This window comes from Pogona vitticeps, chromosome 1, assembly GCF_051106095.1.
Source record: "Pogona vitticeps strain Pit_001003342236 chromosome 1, PviZW2.1, whole genome shotgun sequence".
Classification (NCBI taxonomy): Eukaryota; Metazoa; Chordata; class Lepidosauria; order Squamata; family Agamidae; genus Pogona; species Pogona vitticeps.
In genome coordinates this window covers 61269306-61287450 of record NC_135783.1, presented here as the reverse complement: position 1 = coordinate 61287450, position 18145 = coordinate 61269306, and the positions used below count along the sequence as shown (strand labels likewise).

The window sequence follows — 18145 nt, the reverse complement described above, 5'->3', positions numbered from 1 at the left end:
CTGCGCACCAGCGGCGGCGGCGGCGGCGTCTCGCGCCACCAGGCGCCGTGACTGACGGCGGGAGCCCAGGAATTCCGTCTCGTGCTTGCTGCACGGCGAGGCTCGCGCGCACATTGGCGGCGGCGGCAGCGCCCGCCTCTCAGTCCCGCGCGCTCTCTCTCTCCCGCCCTGCCTTGCCCTGTCCTGTCCTGCGATGCTCCAGTGAGTGCCCCCTCTTTCTTCTCCTACCCCCCCCCTTTCTGGCACTTCTAGCTGTTGCTTTCCCCCGGCGGGCGGGCGGGCCGAGCCCAGGGCGGCGCGCGGAAGCGCCCTCGGCCCTCCCTGGGTGGAGGCAGGCAGGCAGTTCGTTGTCGTCTCCTGCTCTTACTGCTGCTGCTGCTGCTGCTCCTCCTCCTCCCTTTGCTGCAGCTGCCGCCGCCGCTTCTCTTCTTTCCATACCACCACGCAGAGCCGCCGGGAGGAAGAGCGGGGCTTCAGCCCCCCGGGCATCCTTCTGGAACTTCCCAAGGCTGCCCTTCGCAGATGCTTGTGGGAGGAAGCGCGGATCTGGTCGAGAGGTGGTTTTTCTTTGGGGGGGGGGTGGACAGCGAAAGCGGGCAGCGAGGAGTTCCCGATAGCCTTGCACGGATCTCCAGAGTTTTGGAGTAGGATCTTTAGGCCTTTGGACGCAGTGGATGAATTAAATTGCTGGTGACTTATAAATGTTGATGCTATTGCTTTCTTAAAGGGAGGCTCTATATGTTTTGCCTCGGTTGCTTGGGTTACCTTCGCTCTTGTTTTTCCAATGTAAGAAGATGCTAAGACTCACAACTTTAAGGAAGATGCATTTATGCGAACAGGAGCTGGTAGTTGTAATAACCATGTGCTACAGGGAAAGTTTTGTGCAAGATCTGTTAAGTACTTTGGTCCTGAACAAATGTCCTATCACTTGGAGAAATACTGTAACACACAACAACTATGCAGTATAGAATGAACAACTGCATGGTGTTTGCTTTTCTACATCTGTTCTAATGAGTGAAAAGATTGTCAGTCAGTACCTATGATTTCTTACTGATTGCTTACATCGGGAGTGGTGTAATTCTCTGGTAGCATGAACACTAGTGGGTGGAGGGAGGATTCCTGTCTTGAAACAGAGAAACATTCTCAGTGCCAGCTTGTTCTGCTGTGGGCTAACAGCAATGAAGTTTTCAATTCCTCTGTTCAGTTCGTGACCACATGATCAAATACTACAGGATTTGTTGTGGTTATGATATACATCGATTCAAAGAATTTGTTTTTGATCACACAACACCAAGGCCAGTCTGGTCCTTTTTGTTCTCAACGCAGCTTTTTCTCCTTCTGCCACAGGTGGCTTCTACGTTTTTCAAGTCAGAACAGTTCAAATGACTTTTTCCCCTGTGTGATCAGATTATTCATTCTTGTAAAGATGTGTCTGTGGGTGGGGTTTCAATGATGTAAGCAGTTGGGGCATGATATTCAGGACAAGGTGGAAAGGACACCATGTTCTTTCCTTGATCATCCTTCAGTTGTTTTTATTTTTTATATAGAAGTATACTAGTTTAGTAATTGCAAGCTAAACAGAAAAAAACCCGGGTGAAATGAAAGACATTCTTGTGGCACATGGTGTTTCTGTCCATGTTAAGAAGAACTTTGGAACACTACCATCTTTTCCAGGCTACAATACCACCCTTTCAAAACCAAGCAGTTTGACAGCAAACCATAAAAAAATCGGTAGATGTGTGATTAGAGGAAAGAAGGGGGGCTGTAGGCTGGCATGCAAATCACACTGCATTGAGTGCAAACACCAACCTCCTGAATCAATTCACAGTCCCTGTGTGATCATTGACTGTGAATTCAGCTGTAACACATGCTGTGAATCAAATCACAGCAAATCCGAATTGAGGTGATTCAGCTTGCCAGTATAGTAACAGCCTCAGGGTGCAGGCAATAGTTTCCATTTAATAATCCTTGCAAATTCAGCCTAAATTGAAAGGCAGAAAACTTACTTTTTCTGTCATGCAGAATTAGCTGTCCAGAGCTACTGAGGCATAATTTGGCCTAGGGATATGTCCCCACCCAGATAAGAAATAGAGTTAACAAAGTAGCCAAAAAAAGTTTGTGTACATTGAACAAAAAAGGAAGATTAGAATTATGAAAATACAGGTGTAATTGGTTTGGCCCAAAAAGCACCAAGGAATGTCATAATGTCAATGCTTTTGAAATACATTAGCAAAGTGAGCAATTTTTTTAAAAATGTAGCTGATAGTAAGTTATTTCAGTGGGACTTCTGCCTGTTTTGTAAGCTATGAAATTGGAATGAAATTTGCGGCCAAAAAGCCCAACTCATAGTGATGTACATATTGCTGATCTCCAAGACTTCTTCTTGTGATCTTTTATATATGAATCAGTGTTGTGCTATAACTAAAAGACAGACAATGTAACAGGCTTGCTGAAATTAAGCTGATATAGATTTGGTGTCATTGGATGGAAAACATTCCTGGAACACTGGGATTCCTGGAATACTGTTCACACTTCCTAAGGAAAGGACAGGATTGATCCATAGAAAAGTTTCAGACACTTCATGCACTGCTCTGGCAGTCTGTATAAGTATTACAGTACTGAACTTTATTCGTTCTCAAGTTTCATGTTATACTTTCTAGTCCATATCTGAAAGGAAAAAATAGAACCTTTTAAACTTTATGAAATATTCCAGCCAACAGAAATTACACCTGTTGACCTGTGATGTTTGATCTAAAAATGGTGTGTGTGGCGGGGGGAGAGAGAGTCCACAGAAAAATAAATCATTTGAAATAGCAATTTTTATTCAACTTGAAAATTGGCAGCTGCCACTGAAACTTAAAAAAGCGAAACTTGACAACACTAAAACTTAAGTTTTGATTTTTCATATTGTTGTTTGAGAAAGCAGTATTAATAGTACAGAATGGCTATTTTTATATCAGTATCTGTTCAATAACCACAGTGCATTAAGTACTAATAATGCACAGAATACAAGAGATGCATAATTTCTCACTAGTGTGAAGTGGTATTAAACACATTTTTTATGGAGTCTCTGATTAAGGTAGAAAATGGGAAGGAAAACATTGTGCTGATGATAACTTTGATGTTGGAATTGAAATTTTACTCAAAACACCCACAATCTTAAAAGCATATTAGGCTTGATAAACTTAAGAAAATTCAAAAAAACTATTTAACTGCTGTAAGTTCCATTCCTCTCAATTGCCTTTTACATAATGCTTTTGAAGTCTAATTATTAAAATTTCTTATGTGATTTATCACATTCATTTATCACTGGTAAGAGATGCTTTTTATACTAGAGGTGTTCTTGTAGTGCTAGTTTCCCACTAGATTCTAGTGCAAGAAAAGTGTTTCACAGAAGTGCTGCATAATTTCTCAATGCTTTTGCCATTTTAAGTAACTGGAAATCTGCTTTCTTTCCTCTTGGAGGTCATGAAACGTGTACGCACAGAACAGATTCAGATGGCAGTTTCCTGCTACCTCAAACGCAGGCAGTATGTTGACTCAGAGGGTCCTCTGAAACAAGGGCTGCGCTTATGTCAGACTGCAGAAGAAATGGCAGCTAATCTAACAGGTAACTAGAAAGATGTTTTTACAAGTCCACTGGATTTTTTTTTTAATGTACAATGAAATTTTAAGCCAGTAACTGGGAAGAATCTGGATTGCAGATGATGATAATAGTGCTTTGAAAGGTGTATTTTGAAGATAATACTTCCACAAGCATATCACCCTCAAACATACAAAACTGGAGTGGGGCTCCCATTTTGGGGGGTGGGCTAAGGGGCTGAATTCCAATTTGGAAAGGATTGGGAAAGGCAGCATTTGACCAGTGTGTGTAGCTAAAAATAGAAGATGGGATTGGAAGCAAAGCAGGAAAGGAAGATGTAATTCTTTCCAACCAGAGATACTAAGCACTGCATTTTCTACATGTCTTCTCAGGAGTAGGTCCTGATCAATGTCTCTCTTGCCTGCAAAATTTAGTTCAGGTACTAGCAGGTTACTTAATTTTAAATACCTCCTTATCATTGAAAGGACATGATCGTTGAAGAAGCCTACAACCTGCGTTTAGCCCACGGACCAGAGCTTCCACATCTCTGTTGTAGAAATAGTTTTTAATACTGTTTTTCTACTTTAGGGTTATACTGAATTGTATTTTCTCTTTGCATGAGTGAAACTTACATATCATATGACTTGGCCATGTGCAATTTGAGTCACTGTTGGAATATACATTTGGCCAGAAACACAATTTATATATTTAGTATGTATTACCATACAGCTGTTTATAAATTTATTGAAAATCTGGTCACTGCTTTTCTTTAAACAGTTAGAGAATTTAGTATCATCACTGGATGAAATGGGGACAGCCATTTTTGTTTACCTTTCGTTAAACTGATGTCTTCCTATTTTCCTTCCCCGCCAGTCTTTATCTACCCTGGAATGTCTCTCCTGTGAGTCAGGAGACCCTGTTAAATAGAAAGATTTATATTTGAGGTATTCCTTGGTAAGTGGGCAGAGGCTCTGCTCTCAGAAATTGCATCTGCCTGGTTTTCAGAGATCTGCCCTTCCTACAGTCTCTTAACACCAATTCAGCAAAGTCCTTCAGCTCTCAGAAGATACACTAGGGGATTGCAAAAAAATAAGTTAAAGAGTCTTCTGCCAGCCACTTTCCTCATGTGTTTCTATGAATTTAACCCAATAGCATGAAGAATTCATTGCTGAATCATACTTTTAAAAATTATGTCAGGACTGAATCTTATTGCTCGTCAGTGTCTCTTTATTTAATTATTCCATAATCGGTGACTTATCTCCATTGAACTTACAACTGGCTTGAGTGGAGAAAGTACTGTGTTTTGAAATGTCAGGTAACACCAAAGTTCCTATGGTTGTTGATGATGAGTCAACCAGCCATAGGCAGCCATGTTGGTCCACAAATAAAAATAAAACTCAGATGGATAATCAATATCTTTATCAGGATTAAACAAATGTAACAAAGCTGTATGAGTTTGGAGTTTTCCATCTTTTCAGAAAAAAATCCTTATGTTTCATGTTTCCTACATTATACAGGAAGATGCAAGTACTTTAAAAATAAAGATTTTTAAACCTCATGCACTTAGGTAAAAGAAAGTAAGAAATAAATAAATGCTTTATGTGAGTTGTAGGGTATTTTCTGTTCCTAATGAGAATTCTAGTGTATTTCGATGTTTTTCTGACCTCGTTGAGAATTTCAGTATATTAAACTGTCTGTTGTCCAGAGAGAAAGCAGAAAATGGAATAAAGGTAGAATAAAATAAAGCCAAATTTTAAACTCTTCTTGTGATGCGGGGTGTTTTTTGATTCCCAACCCCTCGGAAAAAAATTCAGCATTCTGTGTAATGAGATTAGCCTGCTGACAAGCCAAAGTATGTTAGGGTTTGCTGAAAAACGATACTCGAATTTTATTTGTGCCTTTACCCGAATACGTTACATTGGGTCGGGAATAAAAAAATATCCTTGGAGATGGGAGTATTCGTATATGAATACAAATATCCTCACACAGGTGAGGATAATGAGGGTCCAACGCCATGGGGTCGGACGGTTCACTCACCAATCCGCCACTGCCCCAGATGCCGCGATTCTTCCAGTGGCTCCGCAGATCACGATCAGCTAGCCACTCGTGGTGGGAGGCAGGAGAACAAGCCTCCCTGCAAGGTCGGAGAGTTGCTCTCAGATTGTAATCTGCAGAGCCATTGGAAGAATCGCAGCGTCCGCAGCAGCGGTGGATCGGTGAGTAGACCATCCAGCCCCATGCAGCTGGACCCTCGTTATTGCCACCTGTGCGGGGACATTCATATGCAAGTACCTCTATCTCTATCCTTGACAAAAATGGATAGATCTGTTTGGAGATTTTTATCCCAGTAATTTTTTGTTTGTGTGTAGAAAAAAATATATACATAGCAAATGTTTGAAATGAGGAAATGTTGCTTAATATGTTATAGGTGACCATGTTGTAGAATTGTCGATCTATGTCTGTGTGGATTCTGTAACAGAACACAACTCTGGAGGACTGAAATATCTTTTCCTAGCACATGAGGATTTTTATAAAGGACTCTTTTGACAGTTACAAACATAAAATACAGTGGTGCCTCGCTTAATGAGCGCCTCGCTGAGCGATGAAATCGCTTAACGAGGGGCTCTGGGCCATCGCTGGAGCATTCACTCAGCGATGGCCCCTATGGCGTTTTTTCGCTTTGCGATATTCGCTAAGCGATTCGCTTAGCGAATATCGCATAACGAAGCGGGGGAGAACAGCTGATCGGCGGTTCCAAAATGGCCGCCGGAAGGTCCGCGCCGCATTTTCGCGCCCTGCCCTCGCTTACCGAGGGTGCGAAAATGGCGGCGCTATGGAAGAACATCGCTTAACGGTGAGTTTTAAAGCCATAGGAACGCATTGAATGAAGTTCAATGCATTTCTATGGCTTTTTAAATTCCGTTTAGCGATGTTTCGCTATAGCGAAGGTTAATCCGGAACGGATTAACCTCGCTATGCGAGGCACCACTGTACCTAAATAGGTCTGTACCACTGTGTTGAGGAGAAAAATGTCTGTTATCTACTAAAGAAGGAACAAGAAGTTTCAGAGACCTTGAGAATCTTGTTTTATATGTAAAAGCCAATATAAGGGGAATGGATGTACCTGGTTATTTTGGGCCATCTTTTAGAACAACCCTCCCATGGGCTCACTTGGTAGCACTGGAGATTCTACAGCTTTTTTACTTCAGTACTGTAGTGTGTAAAACTAATATAGTCATATGTAATCCTTCAACTATTTGGAAGCAGATTCACTTAAAATTTGTTTATCCCCCTTAGTTCAATCCGAATCGGGTTGTGCAAACCTTGTCTCGGCTGCCCCGTACCTTGCAGAGCCACAACAATATGAAATACAGTTCGGACGATTACGCAACTTTCTTACAGGTGGGTAAGCAACGCGGTAGGAAATATGTGCTTGTGGGGACTTTTCTAACTGACCGTTTGCTTCTCATGTAATTTTTTTTTCTCCACTGCAAAGAAAGAACGGCTTAAGAATGCCATTCTTTCTGAATGTGGAGTTGCATCCTCCCATTTTAGAAACGACAGATGGTGTGTGTGTTCACTGTGTGGCAGCACTTTCATCCTGGGCTGTTAAGAGCCTTTGCGTGGGGAGAAGTTATGTTGATACAGTATTAAAATACTCTGTATTTCACTGGAAGGAAAGTACTTAAAAAGATAGCCTATAGAAAAGTTGAGTGGTAAAGAGAACAAAGAAAGTTAGGTCCCTTTTAGTTAGACTAGTTTAGTTAGACTAGTATTTAGTTATAATTACTTTGGTGGAATTGTAGAGCTGGAAGGAGCCCCGGAGGCCCTTGAGTCCAGTCGCTTGCCCGTGCAGGAAATCGACAGCATCCCTGATAGGTGGCCATCTAGACCCTGCTTTAAAATTTCCAATAAAGGAGAATCCACCACCCTCCATGGTGGTCAGTTCTGTTATTAAATGGCTTTCACTGTTAGGAAGTTATTCCTAACATTTAGTTGAAATCTCCTCTCTTGTAACTTTAATCCATTAATTCCAGTCTTAATCCTTTCGAGCGCTTTTGTTTTTCCAGCACGTTCTGTCTTCTAGAACAGTGGCAGTCATTAGAACTCACCAGGATGGATACACATTGTAAATTTAAAAATTGGATGTTTTTGAGGATTTAAATAAAAAGAATAAAAATTCAAATCAATGTGATTTTTAAAAATCATTGATTTTTATCCACCCTGGAACTTACAGCTGACAGATTAGAGGAGGAAATGGCCCTATGAATGCAGCAGAATGTGTAGACAGACTATAATGAACATTATGTTAATCAGAAATCATTACACTTTGCTCTTCAAATTTCCATTATACTTATATTGACCGCAAGCAAGTCAGAATTGAAATAAAATTATGAAGCATAATATTTGGGGAATACGATGATGTTGAAAATAAACATAATCAGCATGTGTTTTCTCCTTCTGTATTGACACCATGCCTGTGAGTTTATGTGCCAAAAAAATGGTTCCTCAAAATCTTGGTTATGTTATTAATGTTTCAGCTTATATACCACCCTATAGTGCTAAAGTACTCTCTTTACTGTTTACAACATAATTGTGCAAACAACTTGCCCCCCAGTGAGCTAGGTACTCATTTTGGCAACATCAGAAGGATGGAAGGCTGAGTCAGCCTTGAGCCAGCTACCTGAACCCATCAGGATCGAACTCAGGTTGTGAGCAGAGGTTTGACTGCAGTACTACTGTTTACTCACTGTGCCACGGGCCTCTTTGTTCTTAAATTCTTCTTATATATAACACCATACATCATGTATGAACGGTGTAGTTAGTCTCATGTATGAGCATCATATAAGGACTTTTTAAATAATTGCTGTCCGTCTCCTGATGATCTGAAAGCTGTATTATATATCATGTGTTGTCAGATTTTTTTAAAAAATCTGCAAATACAGGGGTAGATGTGTAGGTACTGGTAGATTTCTGAGTGATTTAAAGTAGATAAACAATGCTTTTTTTCCACTTATGTAACAATAGTGGCAGTAAAGGGCCTCTGTCACCACATAGATCTTAATTTTTACTGGTAAAATAAAGAAATTTTGGGGGAACCAGAAGTGGATTTTTATGCGGTTTGATTTTGAGATCCACTCAGTTCTGTTAATAAGAGGAAATTCCTAATTGTTTAAGCATGTGTCTCTTGTCCTATCCTGCTGGTGGATCTTAGGCATCTTGTAAAAAGATGAAGTAGATATTACAAGGAAAACAACTTGCTATCTTTGAGAACTGAGTGGGATAAAATGATGTTTCTTTGTCTTTGATACTTAGATTCAGATTCCCAGCACAGCCATGAAGTCATGTCTCTTCTGTATCCCCTCTTTGTCTACCTCCATCTCAACATGGTCCAAAATGGCTTAAAGAGCACAGTGGACAGTTTCTATAGTCGCTTCCATGGGATGTTCTTGCAGAATGCCAGCCAAAAGGACATTATTGAGCAATTACAAACCACACTAACGATGCAGGACATTCTGTCCAACTTCAAGCTCCGGGCATTCCTGGACAATAAGTATGTTGTCCGCCTTCAAGAAGACAGCTACAACTTCCTACTTCGCTACCTCCAAAGTGACAACAACAGTGCTCTCTGCAAAGTCCTCTCTTTGCACATTCACTTAGATGTGCAGCCAGCAAAGAGGATGGATTACCAGCTCTATGCTAGTGGAGGCTCTTCACGCAGTGAGAGCAATGGCCTAGAACCCACTGAAATGCCTGCTTCTATCCTGCAAAATGAGGCAGCCTTGGATGTCCTGCAGGATAGCATTAAGAGAGTAAAAGATGGTCCACCTTCACTCACCACCATATGTTTCTATGCATTCTATAACACTGAGCAGTTGCTGAACACAGCAGAGATCTCACCAGATAGCAAATTGCTTGCTGCTGGCTTTGACAATTCCTGTGTAAAGCTATGGAGCTTGCGATCCAAGAAGCTGAAATCTGAGCCTCATCTGGTAGATGTGTCCCGAATTCATCTAGCTTGTGATGTCCTGGATGAGGAGGTGAGAGAATCTTGCTTATCATTACTTGCTTCGATCTGTAGAGACAGGGCCTTATTTGATTTGTGTGAGCATTACTTGAAGCTTTGTTATCTTTTAGGATGAGCAGAAACATAGAGCCTCCGTGGCACTTTCTACCTGCCAACAGTGGGCAGACAAACGTCATCCTTCAGATTTTGTATCAAAATTTATCCAAGGCAGAAATGAGGTGGTTTGAACTCTTTGAGTCAGAGGAAGTGTTAACATGGGCACACAAGACATTTCAATTATTTATCTCTCAAAATTTTTGTAAAGTATGGTTTTCCCTTTCTGCCTGAGAATGAGCAATAAATATGATGATGGACTCTACTATATTTTTTATTTTTAAACTATATAATAACAGAACTTCTTTGGGAAGTATGTCAAACAATAAAAATATAAAATGCAAATCATAAATGATAGTTAGCGACAATATATAATAAACCAGGATAAACCTAGCAGCAGAAATATAAACAATACAACATAATAAAAATAAAATTAAAAAGTAGAAGATTACAGTGATCTAAAGAATTAGTTACATGTCTTTGAGAAGAAGAAAAGGCCTTTAACAGTTACAAAAAACCATCACGTGGTCATCAGACAAGCATCTCATTCCACATATCGGTTGCCACCACCTAAGAGGCCATCTGTCTTGCATGTATCATCCTCATTGCATTTGATGGGAATACCTGGAGGTCTTAGAGATATAGTTCAAGAAAGAATTGTCACTCAGGACTCTACTGCTAAGAACATCTTGTGGGAATAATGTCAAAGACCTAGTAGAGAAATAAGGAGAGGAGTCAAAGAAAAATAAAATCCTATGTGGTAAAAGGAGAAAAGTGGAGATAGAAGTAGTCTGTGCAAGTAAATACAGTGGTGCCTCGCTTAACGAGCGCACCGCATAACGACGAAATCGCATAGCGATCCGTTTTTTCGGATCGCTAATGCGATCGCTTAACGTTTTTCCTATAGGGCACAATTTGCTTTGCGAACACCGGTAAGCATTTCGCTTACCGATATTCGCAAAACGAAGCCCGATGATCAGCTGTTCGGCAGCCAAAATGGCCACCGGAAGCCCGGAAATGGCCCAAAATGGCCGTGCGCAGCGTTTTCGCGCCCTCGTTAAGCGAGGCGAGGGCGCGAAAATGGCTGCCGGCCATTACGAAGCTTCGTTGAACGGTGAGTATTTGGCCCATTTGGAACGCATTAAACCATGTTTAATGCGTTCCAATGGGCTTTTCTGTCCCGTTCAACGATGCTTCAGCATAGCGAAGGTTAATCCGGAATGGATTAACCTCGCTATGCGAGGCACCACTGTATACGCACAAATGTTAGAAGTGTAGGATTGTATCCAGCTGTGGACTTCTACCAATAGAATTGACACTGCTGGTAGACTGAATTCTCCCTTCTGTGTGCAACACCTGCATCATCTCACAAGCTTGGGGTATGTACCCGGGGCTTGCAAGGGGGAAGCAGGGGGGCAGCTTGTGTTTTTCAACAGGAAATTCATTTGCATATAGTTAGAGGTAAGCTGTAGAAAACAAGGTAGCATATCATGAATTGAACAGTTTTTAGTGGAGGTTTGGGAAAAGGATGAAGGGAGCAGCTGACATTTATAGGATAGTAATAATGGTGATCTGGTAGTAATGGAAGTCATGAAATCATGATAGGTGCAATAACTTTGGTTTTCTTTTGTTCAGTGTTTTAGGTAAGGGTGGATGTTCTCTGGAAATCTGAATACTACCTTTTAAAACTTATTTATTTATTAGATTTATATACCGCCCATCTAGAACATGTCTACTCTGGATGGTTTACATATAATATAAAAATAAACTAAGATAAAATCCAGATTAATGAAAGATGGAAAAGGAAAAAAGAAAGAGGGGAAAGGAGGAGGAGGAGAGAAAAGAAAAAAGAAGAAAAGAGGAGATAGGCTAGGTAATGGCTGTAGGGAAGGCCTGCCTGTATAGCCATGTCCAAGTTAGTCTTGAAGGCCCTCAGCAAGGGAGCCAGGCAGATCTCGGCAGGTAAGTTGTTCCAAAGGAATATTTGATTTACTGGGGCTATTCCAATCATGTTTGTTTGTTTGTTTTGAACTCCAACTCCCAGAATTCTCCAGAGACACACGTCTGTAGGCACCTACATTTCACTTGCCTGGAAGAAGGCCTATCTCAGAGGCATCCAAGGCCTGTGTTTCCTGCCATTAATGTACATACAAAAAAGGAGACTGCCCTGTGCTTCCTAGGAGGCCTCATGGGAGGCAGAGTCTCACTGACCATTAGGTCCTGTAAAGGTGTCATTCCAAAGAATCCCAGATCTCATGAAGACCTAGCCCTCCCAGGAAGGGCCAGGGCAGTTTTCTTATTGGAGTATTAACAACAGGAAACTCCGGCCTCAAAAGCCTCTGAGGGCAGGCCCTGTTCCAGGTAAGTAAAATGAAAGTGTCTGCCTGTGGGCCGGTATTCTCAGAATTCTGTCTTGGGCATTCTGAGGGTTGAAGGCCCCCCCCCAATTAAAAAAATCATGAATGGCATACCCCTGTTTCACACTATCCAGTACAAGATTGTTTAACAGCAGGCTAAATAGATACTCCTTTTTAACCACACAGTAATTGATCACATCTGGTTTGTTGAAGCTAATATGCAGCAGGTTCCATCTTACACAGTGCCAAGAAATTTTCACTTAAGTAGCATGATTTCCCTCCCTTTTCCTTCTTTGCCTCCTGCAAATCTGCATCAGAAGATCCACAAACCTTCTGGAGCAAATGTAAGGGAGCACACTATGGTGGAGGGCAGCAACCGTATCTGTGGTGGGCATCCTTTCTGTCCATAGACAGAAATCATTAACTACTGCCCAGTTTATTGACTGCTGTTTTTTTATGATTTGGCAAATAGCTGCCTGAAATTTTTATGAAGCCCTTGTAGTTGCACTACAATGGTGTTCAAAGGTAGTTTAAGTGTAGTTGTCATAATCGGTGAATGTTCCTAAACATGGAGTCAACATTGGAGGAAATCAGATGTAGCTAGATTCCACCCACATGGATCTTCTGACACATTTAGGCTGCAATTCTATACCCACTTACCTAGAATAGCTGCAGGTGAAGAAGAACTACAATGGAGACAAAAGTTCTTAATTGCCCAATGCTTTGTATGTACAGTGGTGCCTCGCACAACGATTGCTTCATACAACGATGAATTCACACAGCGATGGGTTTTTTTGAGGAATTTCCCCCATCGTTTAACAATGTTCTCTATGGGGGAATTTCACTTAACGATGTCCCTTTTTGCTCATTTAAAAGTGTCTTAACATGTTTGAAACCTGTTTTAAATGCTTGGATTCCATAGTGCACCTTGTGAAACATGTGCAAACTTAATTTGGTTTTGTTCTGAGTCTTCATTAATTTTTGATGATTTTTTTATTTTCCCCATTTAAATCAATTGAATGGACAGTTCAATTCATTTAAATAGGGAAAACAAAAAATCACCAAAAATTAAGGACGACTCAGAACAACACCAAATTAAGTTTGCATAGGGTTCAGGAGGTGGGCTAACGACTGCAAGGATTTAAAACCTGTTCCAAACATTGTAAGACACTTAAAAATGAGCGAAAAGGGACATCGGAAAAGACTTCAAAAGCACTGAAGCCGGCTTCAGTGCTTTTGAAGCTCTTCCATTTTCGCTCATTTTTAAGGGTCTTACAATGTTTGGAACAGGTTTTAAATGCTTGCAATCGTTAGCCCACCTCTTGAACCCTATGCAAACTTAATTTGGTGTTGTTCTGAGTCGTCCTTAATTTTTAGTGATTTTTTGAATTTTCTCTCATTGGAATGTATTGAACTTTCCGTCCAATGCATTCCAATGAGAGAAAATTCAAAAAATCACCAAAAATTAAGGACGACTCTGAACAACACCAAATTAAGTTTGCATAGGGTTCAGGAGGTGGGCTAACGACTGCAAGCATTTAAAACCTGTTCCAAACATTGTAAGACACATAAAAATGAACAAAAAGGGACATCGGAAAAGACTTCAAAAGCACTGAAGCCGGCTTCAGTGCTTTTGAAGCTCTTCCGTTTTCGCTCATTTTTAAGGGTCTTACAATGTTTGGAACAGGTTTTAAATGCTTGCAATCGTTAGCCCACCTCCTGAACCCTATGCAGACTTAATTTGGTGTTGTTCTGAGTCGTCCTTAATTTTTGGTGATTTTTTTGAATTTTCTCTCAATGGAATGCATTGGACGGAAAGTTCAATACATTCCAATGAGAGAAAATTCAAAAAATCACTAAAAATTAAGGACGACTCTGAACAACATCAAATTAAGTTTGCATAGGTTTCAGGAGGTGGACTAACCATTGCAATCATTTAAAACAGTGTCCAAACATTGTAAGACACTTTTACAGGAGCGAAAAAGGACTTCGCAAAGGCATTGAAATGTATTGAGTCGGCTTCAATACATTCCAATATAGGAAACATTGTTTCACTCAACAATGTTTCCTATGGGGATTTTCACTGAACGATGGCAATCTGTTCCAATTGGAACGGATTAACCAGTTTTAAATTCATTCCTATGGGAAATGGTGTTTCACAGAACGATGTTTCACACAACGTTGATTTTTTTGGAACCAATTAACATCGTTGTGTGAGGCACCAGTGTATACTGTTCAGATGTGCAGGTTTTGTGGTTATATATAGAAGCATACAGAATACTAACAGGAATCTTCAGCAATTGAGCTATGAAAGCTATAATGTGGGAACTAATGCTTTGACATACGGACCGTGTGTTGACATAAGGACAGAAAACAGCCGGAACGGATTAATCGGTTTTCAGTGCATTCTTATGGGAAATGCTGCTTTGACTTACGAACGTTTTGATTTACGACCACCGTTCCAATACGGATTAAGTTCGTAAGTCAAGGCACGACTGTACACAGAATTTCATATCAGAAATGTCAGCTTTCCTCCTTTCTGCAATTTGTTGCATTCTGTAATTCTTGGGGACCCTCTTAGCTCTGTAATTCTACAATTCTGTGATGTGACAACTTGTGGCGGGAAGGTAACGTGGACAGCATCAGAGCACATGGCAGTCTGCCAGGATGCTCTTATTTTTTACAGAAGTATTCTGAGATACAACATGTCATTCCAGACAATAGCTGCTTACATTAAGACTGTGGCTTGAATACTGTACTCTTTTATTCTGTAGAGACAGACTGTAATCCGTGAAATCTTAAGATAAAGTAAATCTTTTAATTTCAAATGAACAGTAAGTGTTTGCTCCTTTTTGTTTTTTTTTTAAAAAGCCAACAATAAAGTAAAAGAATGCAAAACTTTTTTAAAAAATCACTGGTTTTATTACTTCTATACTACAGCATCTGGCACTCTTGGAACCCCTGTGTGTCAGAAGTTTAAAATAAAATAAATGAGTATAACATTGCTTTCATAATAATTGTTTGTTTCTTTGCTGTAGCACTGATAGCTAAGCAGGTTTCATAGTTTAGAAGTACTACTTTCCCCAGGGTTCTTTGATTGTTAATTTTTCCTGATCTGTGTTGGTGTTTTTACTGGGGTTTGAGAGTGGGAAATTCAGCATGGTGCTGTAGTAACACCTGCCCATGTAGGGCTAGAGTTCCTTGAACAGTAGAACTTGACAAACTGTCTTTGAAGGAATAAATATTAGTAGATGTGAGAATGTTGTGGGCAATTAATTGCATTGTTGTTGCAAGTGTGCTTTATACTTATTTATCCATTTTGAAGTAGTATTTCTATATATTATATATACCCTGCTTTCCTCTAAAAGCCATGCTCAAATGCTATTATTTGTTAGATGCTAACAGAGAAATAAAATACCGAGATGGCAACAAAAAGAGAGCTGGGATACATATATCAAATGCTCAAATGTCATTTATTTAAAAGAAGAAGAAAAAAACCACAGGGGGGAAAAGAAACTCCCAGAAGAATAATGCCTTAGGAACAGCAGTAACAGCAAGTGCAGTCATTGGCAAAGTTCATTAAAATCACTTACAGGCACCGGCCCGGAAGGTGTGTAGTGGAGGACCTTTGGGGAATAGGCAAAGGAATATATGCAAGCAAAAACTGTCCAAAGTCTGGATGCAGTCATGGGAAATATAAGGCCTTATGTCCTTTTAAGGAGAACGGCAGAGTAAAAATATTTTAAGTAAATAAGTAAACAAGGTAATTTATTGAGGGGAAAAATAACAGCAGCAAAGTTAGCTCTTAAAAGCTGTTTTTGGTTTATAGTTGTGGCTAGGAAAGAAAAAAATCTTTAAGTTCTAGTATATAAGACTATTCCTAGTGCTTCTGGAAGTTGAAGTACTTTGGTATCCACAAGAGACAGTAGGAGGAATCATTGAAAAGGCAGTAAGTGTTGCACACTCCCTGTTGCTGCATTTCTTGTAGAGGAAATCTTTGAGGAATACATGCAAATTTTCACCAGTACATGAAAGAACTGTGATCTTTTTATTCCTCCCCACAGGATGAAGAGGATGATAACGTGGGTACAGAAATGAAGATACTAAGAGGGCACTGTGGACCAGTGTATAGCACAAGGTTTCTGTCAGACAGTTCGGGTCTATTGTCGTGTTCAGAAGACACCTCTATCAGATACTGGGATCTTGGCAGTTTCACAAACACGGTGCTATACCAAGGGCATGCCTATCCAGTGTGGGATCTGGACATCAGTCCTTGCAGCCTGTACTTTGCAAGCGGTTCCCATGACCGCACGGCAAGGCTTTGGTCATTTGATCGGACGTATCCTTTGCGTATATATGCAGGCCATTTGGCAGATGTGGACTGCATTAAGTTTCATCCCAATTCTAATTACTTGGCAACGGGATCCACAGATAAAACAGTGCGGCTCTGGAGTACTCAGCAAGGAAACACAGTCCGCCTTTTCACAGGTCACCGGGGCCCTGTGCTGTCACTTGCGTTTTCTCCAAATGGTAAGTATTTGGCTTCAGCAGGTGAAGACCAGCGTTTAAAGTTGTGGGACTTGGCATCTGGCACGCTTTACAAAGAACTGAGAGGGCACACGGATAATATCACCAGCCTTACGTTTAGTCCGGACAGTAGCTTGATCGCTTCTGCATCAATGGACAACTCTGTTCGGGTTTGGGACATCCGGAACACTTACTGCAATGCTCCTGCGGATGGCTCGTCCAGTGAACTGGTTGGTGTATATACTGGACAGATAAATAATGTACTTAGTGTACAGTTCATGGCCTGTAACCTTCTTTTAGTGACTGGAATTGCACAAGAGAATCAGGAACATTAACTGTATAAGAAAATGGAAAGGGGGTGGGGGGTGGGGTTTAAAGCCAGAGTTTATTATAAACTGAGATTATATATAATTGACTGTGAATTTTTCCCCTCCCATTGGTGAACATGTCCCAAATAATTGAAATACTGTACTTGAAGGTGTTTTGCAGAGTGGATAAAAATCAATGATTTTTAAAAATCAGATTGATTTAAAAATCACAGTTTTTAAAATTTAAATCATGATTTAAACCAGTTTGATTCAAATCATGATTTAAATTTTAAAAACTGTGATTGATTAAATCAATTTGATTTAAATCAAGTCCACTCTGGTATTTTGCATTATTGCAAAAGTGAAAGAAAGATAGAACAACAGGATTATTGTTGTTTGCTAGTACTGCAGGGACTAGAAGTGATGGGGGATAGTCAGCAATGTAGAATATCTCAATATAGGAATAACCACAAACATGGTCAAAACAATTAAAATCATCAACTGGGCATTTGCACTTAAGTGTCTTGCATCAGTCAACACATTCTACTTCTTTTGTCAGAGGCTTCAGAGTGTATCTGTTGACTCTTTAGCTCAATCAACAGTTTGCTCACTGAAGTTTATATGGAACCAGAATCCTTGCCAACTTAGAAAAAAAATATTTTGTTTGGCTGTGTTCCCAAGATAAGGAACATTACAATAATGTTTAAAATAACGGGCAGCAGTGAAGCTTGCTGATGTGAAAGGTATGGAGTAGGATCCAAGCTCCTTTCATCCACAAAATGGTTTTGATTAGTAAAGGGATTCTGCTGGTAGGACAACCTTTGCCAGTTCACTTTGCCACGCAGACACACACACTGCTTCTTGGTCCCTGATGCTACTTTCTGCACTGTTCCAGAAGGTTTTGCGAGTCCTCCGGAATAGATTTTCAGAGGGTGCAAGCAGCTGCATGTAGTATGATAAATGGTAAATGCTGGCTCCCCATCTTCTACTGGCAGGAGCAAAATGTGGATCCAAGCCATGGTATTTTTATTTTAGAATGTAGGAAAAAGTTCTAGTCTCAGCAGAAGGATACAATTGGGATTTGATTCTTTACATCGGGTTTAACATTTGTAGTGGTTCCAGATCAGAAATTGAAGGAGGGCCCCCCAAATCCGGTTGCACTGTGATGCTGATTCAAAATGCTAGATAGCTGATGAGATAATACAGTGGTGCCTCGCAGAACGAGCGCACCGTAGAGCGATGAATTCGC

General features: G+C 40.5%; 1 protein-coding gene across 1 annotated transcript; it reads left to right on the top strand.

Moving 5' to 3' along the window:
* Positions 1-53: 53 nt before the first annotated feature.
* On the top strand, positions 54-17404 carry TAF5L (TATA-box binding protein associated factor 5 like). The gene is made up of 5 exons (XM_072993673.2): positions 54-201; positions 3466-3610; positions 6881-6985; positions 8900-9624; positions 16126-17404. The coding sequence occupies exons 2-5, from the start codon at positions 3469-3471 to the stop codon at positions 16921-16923; spliced, it is 1770 nt and encodes a 589-aa protein (XP_072849774.1). The 5' UTR covers positions 54-201; positions 3466-3468; the 3' UTR covers positions 16924-17404.
* The last annotated feature ends 741 nt before the right edge of the window (positions 17405-18145 follow it).